General features: G+C 33.2%; 1 protein-coding gene across 1 annotated transcript in view; it reads right to left on the bottom strand.

Annotated features, from left to right (window-relative positions):
* LOC118747546 overlaps positions 1 to 5,419 on the bottom strand; it is a 25,686-nt gene extending 20,267 nt beyond the window's left edge. The window contains exon 1 of the mRNA XM_036481596.1: positions 5,319 to 5,419. Within this exon, the coding sequence (XP_036337489.1) occupies positions 5,319 to 5,419 (101 nt within the window). The remainder of the gene's footprint in view (positions 1 to 5,318) is intronic.
* Positions 5,420 to 5,640: the final 221 nt, after the last annotated feature.

Raw genomic sequence — 5,640 nt, 5'->3', positions numbered from 1 at the left:
ACTGTGATATTCGACATAAGCTACTTTTCCATATGAACACAGATATAATAAATTTCTAAAAATTGAAAACAATAAATAAAGAAAATAACATTAAAAAGGAAAATAATGATTAAAAAAAATAAAATAAGTTGAATTAAATTAAAAAATATTTTGCTTTTAAAATAATAAAATATTAAGAAATATAAAATAAACAAAAAATAGTAATAATTTAAAAAATTAACTAGTGCCACTAATTACATTAAATAAAAAAACTAAATATTTTTTAAAATCAATAAAATCTAATAATTAAAAGAAACTAAAAAAAAATTTATTAAGAAGAAAAAAATATGGGGTTTTTAAAAATTGTATGAAAGAAAAAAAAATCCTTTTAAAACATTATCTAGATGTTAATGTTTTAAAAGGATTTTTTTCAATTAAAAAAAGTTCAATTAAAAAAAAAATAAAAAATCTTTCAAGCTATCGTACCTACTTTCTTTCAATCAGTTTGCAAAAAACTTTCAACTATTTTAGCCAGAATTGCCCAGGTGGTATCAAAACCGGTACTTTAAGTACAAAAGTTTTTAATTACACCCATTACAGGTTGAAAGCCAAAAAGAAACGTTGAACTGTTCCATAGTGCACACATAAAATAACCGACTTCTAGCTTCCCCTTTATAAGTTAATTTTCCAAACTGGTTATGTCTACCGCCTTGTCGTATGAGTAACATTTTGCTTATATGTACGAAAATTTTCAAACTGTTTGAAATATGTCATAGTCGAAATAAAATCTTTCAGTGTTGAACAAAAGGCAGTGGTAAATGTATTAGATGCGTTGCATTGAGGGGGCACGTGAAGATATGACATGCGATGTGAGGTCTGTCTTCAAATAGAGGAGCCCATTAGAGTACGCCAGCAGGTGTCTTTGATGGCCTTCAAGGGCACAGTTGTACTCAAGATCGAGGGACCTGATCACGCTGCTGACGAATACGAACCTATACGGGTATGTTCATAATCAAAAGCATAAAAATATAACGAAATTTCCCAACTCACTGGCACTTAATGAAAATTTGAAGAAACTATTAATTTTTATGGGTAAATAAATCGTGTTACTTCTCGCCTATTCAATATAAGATCACATATGGAAATGTTTATCGTTGGTAACGCTTCTTTGAACACACATACAAATGTATGTATGTACATAGTTCACTACATCTTTATTTATTTATACCCAAAAGCTTAGCTTAGCTGCTAATTTCAATTCGATAAACTTGTTAAGGTTTTTCACAGCCTTTTACTAATTGAAGACCACATGTTGTCTTTTCAACGTATCAAGATGAGCTACATACAAATCATACATACAAACATGTAAGTAAGTAAATTTATTTACCGCTAATTAAACGAGTTTTTTGTATTGTTTTTGCGCTTAATTGTTTGAATATTTGTTAATAAGTGCACACATACATACATCTAAAAATTAGTGAAATTAGCAGAATTATTTTAATTTATTATACATTTGTAGCCTTCTATTTTGTGTTCTGCCTTTGTTTATTGCTTTTCCATAAAATTAATCAAAAATATATTTATGTATTAAAGGCAAAGATGTTAAGTACACATTTCAAATATAAGTATTTGCCATACAAAAAAGTATTTTGGATTTAAATACATGTTTACAAGAGTATTTTGTATTTGTATTTTTAATACTTTTTAAGCAGTATTTTGTTTTTTAAATACCTTTTCTATTCTTCATTATTCGTCATTTCATAAAAGTTTCCGGTACAACACTGTCATTTTTTTTTTTTTTACATTTGAAAATTTTCTCTTCGTCTTACCCAAAATGTAAGAAAGTCATGCGAAGCGTAATGCACAAATTGCAAATTTCCTCATTCTCTTCTCTTCACTTTTTCATTGCAACAAATAAATAAGTTTTGAGATTTTTGTTAGCTACAGTATCTGTATTTGTATTTCAAATACTTTTTTGTGGCGTATTTGTATTTTTTATTTAAATATTATTTTACAAGTATTTTTAACATTTCTGATTATGTAAATATTTCACGCGATTTTCAGTCAATACGAAAATTAATTTAGCCGTAAACTTTACTACAGCAGATTTTTATAAAGCCAGGAAACCGGTTTTGAACCGAACCGTCTTTTAGTTATATCAAAGAAAGTGCCTGCGAATTTTAAGACACTTCCAAATTGAACTATATTATACTAAAACAAGTAAGCACTCTGCGGCTATGCAGAAGGTTTCATACTAGGGTGTTCAATTATTCCGCTTTTTCTAAAACCGGTTTTTGAGTTTTTCAAAAAATTACAATTTGAAAAAACGCAGTTCCCGATTTTTAAATTAAGAAAAAACCGGACAAACCGGTTTTATTTTACATAGTTTTCAAACAGTGAAAATGAAAATTAACTTCTGAAACCAAATATAAATGTTTTTTACCACATTTTGTGCTACACAAACCAAACAGCCATATGCATATACATACTTATATTAACCGAAAAATATTAAATTCTGGATTGTGATACTACTCCACCGAACGGCTGGTATTTGTATTCTGAGTGCAATATTTTCTACCGAATAAGCATGCCAATAATTTACATAACCAATTAATCCTTCATAAAATCACACTTAAAATCCACATGTACATATATATATGTGTATATTTATAGTTTATTTGTCTCACTTAACATGAGCATTTATGTTATTGGATAAAAGAAGTGTTAATTTTTTATTTAAACTTCATATGGAGAGAAAATATTTATCATATTCGAAATCGGATCAGAATTTTTTGCACAGCAAAATATGTACATAACTACTACTTGTTTGGGGCAAATAATGCGTGAATTCATGGGAAATTATTTTTGTAAAGTAAAGCACAGTTATGCATATGCTGGTATACAGTGGCGTGCAAAAGCTTCAGTGCATTCTGTCTGGCAACCTTCGTGCCTGGAATTCTTTGTCGAAAAGTACATGATATATATATATATATATAAGATATAAGATTTTGGTGGACAGCACCCTTAGTAGGCACCAAGTTGCACAACGGAGTAGAAAATCCTTTATGTCAGCTCTCCACGAACTTGTAACGAAGATGGAAGTAGGGTCGGAAGGTCTTCAGTGACAGCCAAGCGGCTCCAAAGACCTTTAAGTATAGCACATCTTGCCTAGTGGATGAGGATGTTAAGTTCAATTTAACATGTCGCATTCGGATATTCAAAAAATCCTAGCCGCAGTAAGGACCCTTTTGTTTTAATTTTTGTTCCATTTTGTTTCTAAATGTCAATTCTCGTTCAGGCAAATTATTACTTCAAACCACTCTATACTCTGTATGCCACCCATTTCCGGAGTTGAGTTCGAATAATTTTTCTCAAGACTGTTTTTATGTACTTACATATGTGTATGCATATGTAATACATTTAAATATGCATACATATGTAAATCACAAAAAATAAAAAATAAAACCACAAGCAACAACGGAATAATATTGGGTCATATATTTATGAAAATTCACTGCGGATTTTTTGTCACTATGTGGTACTTATGTCCATAAATCTGACAACATTAATGCAATTGCGCCCAACTCACGTGCGTTTGAAAGGTGACATTTCAGGCTACATTTTTTGTGAAGCCAGTTCTGTAAATCATCATTCGTGCAAAAAGTTGTATTGGTTTGAAAATTAGTTTAATATCTGAAGAAATATGATATGTGATGCTTTTTTCGACAACACTGGCATTGTCTACTGTCGTGCTGAAATAAGTAAACGACGAAAATCGACGGAAACTATGCAGTGCTGCCAGGTTCTTCCGTTTTAATACACTAGTCGAGTAGAAATTTTAGGCAATGACATGAAATTTTCGATACGATTCGACTCTCGAAAAACGACTTGCATTCGACACGACTCTCGCAATGAGGCTGAAAAGCGAAAAGGCTACAAATACACGTCGAAAAATGTGTGAAGTGTACGGTGAGAATGCTGTGAGGGAATGCCGGACCAAGGAGTGGCTTGCGCGATTCAATTGCAGAATTTTTTATGTCAAAAAAGCACATCGCTCTGGTCGGCCAGTCACTGGAAAAGTCAATGAACTAAAGCAAATGGTTGATCAACACCGGCATGCAAGCTGGCAGAGATAACGGAGGCACAAAAAATCAATCACAGGCCTGTTTGGAATGTTTTGAAAAGTGCAGGCTACTCAAAGAAGCTCGATGTACAGGCGCCACACGAATAATTAACGCAAAGCATTTTTATTGAAACTTGGTTGAAAAGCAAGATCGAGGCGACACGATCAACACGGTCCTCTACTCTGCACAACTCCGCCGTTTATATGAGGCAATCAAGAATGAGCGACCAGAATTGGTCAACAAAAAAGGAGTTATGGAGTAGGCCACACACATCCTTAATGCCTGGGAGCATATTAACGGAACTTGGTTGGCAAGCATCCGCCGCATAGTGCCTAATCTGACTTTTATGTGTTTCGGTCTTTGTCAAACTCTCTTCATGGTAAAAAATTTAGCGACCGTAGAGCCGCTGAAAATCACAAAATTTATACACCGATGGAATTATGAAGCTACTCGAAAAGATAATAATGGCCTGTTTACTCGAATGAGTAAAATCAATTATTAATAAAGAAATTTTTTACAAAAATGTGCATAAAACTCCGCGAAGTCTTTTTATTCGACCCAATTTTTTAACAATGTTCTCATGGGTATCACAAGTACTGATGTGCATGCACTTCTATTTTGTACTGTATATTAATATATACATATATGCATGTAAGTGTATTTGTGCCAAGATGCGCAAGCATTTATTTAAGTACTTACTTACACCCATGTTGTTGGCAATATGTAATGTACATACATACATGTAAAATGCCATTAATACAAGTGATAGATTAAATTACTGCATATAAGTATTTGATGTACAAAAGAATGCGGGCAATGTGGCATGCCGCAAACAAAGTGCGATGATGACGTCATAAAATGTTGAAAAAAAAACTTTGTGTTTATATATGTATTTACTTATTACAAATAATTCAAATTAACTATCAAGTCGTTAAGAATATGCGCTTAACAGAATAGGGGTATTCACCAAATTAAGCAAGTGACCTGGTACTCGGGCAAAAGAGCTAATTAGCTCAAGCAAAATCTTTGAGAACTTCGTTATTTTGAGCTAAACAGCTCTTTTGCCCGAGTGTCAGGTCACTTGCTCAATTTGGTGAATACCCCTAATATTTTTCATTCCTATTTGACACCTCAAGTGTCTATCGGTTCTGTGCCAAGAACAAGAATCTGCGCCGATCGCTTCTCTGCTTTGAAAAATTACGTCAGTTCACATACCAAATGAAGGCCGGTTCATCTGCGCTTGTGCCTTCATTGTCTTCGCGAGTGTCATTGCTTTCGTTACCCACCTCTTTTTTCCCCAGAGTATCGTCATCCATGCGTGCAACTTTTCAAGCCACCAGAAGCGGTGTATTTCTATGCGGCATACATATGTATGTATGCATGTATGTATCGTGAGTTTCGTCATTCCATCTTCTTCACCCAACGAGCGGGGTCGTAGATGTATATAATAATTCTCTTGAAAGACGCTAAGCTTCCTTACCTTTTCCGACATTGTCCACGTTCCTGCGCCTTACCAAAGAAAGGGCATGAGCACCGC

The sequence above is a fragment of the Rhagoletis pomonella genome, unplaced genomic scaffold (assembly GCF_013731165.1).
Source record: "Rhagoletis pomonella isolate Grant_MI unplaced genomic scaffold, Rhpom_1.0 Rhpom_scaffold_00012, whole genome shotgun sequence".
Lineage (NCBI taxonomy): Eukaryota > Metazoa > Arthropoda > Insecta > Diptera > Tephritidae > Rhagoletis > Rhagoletis pomonella.
The sequence above is the reverse complement of the archived record's forward strand: the minus strand, read 5'-3'. Positions and strand labels throughout refer to the sequence as shown.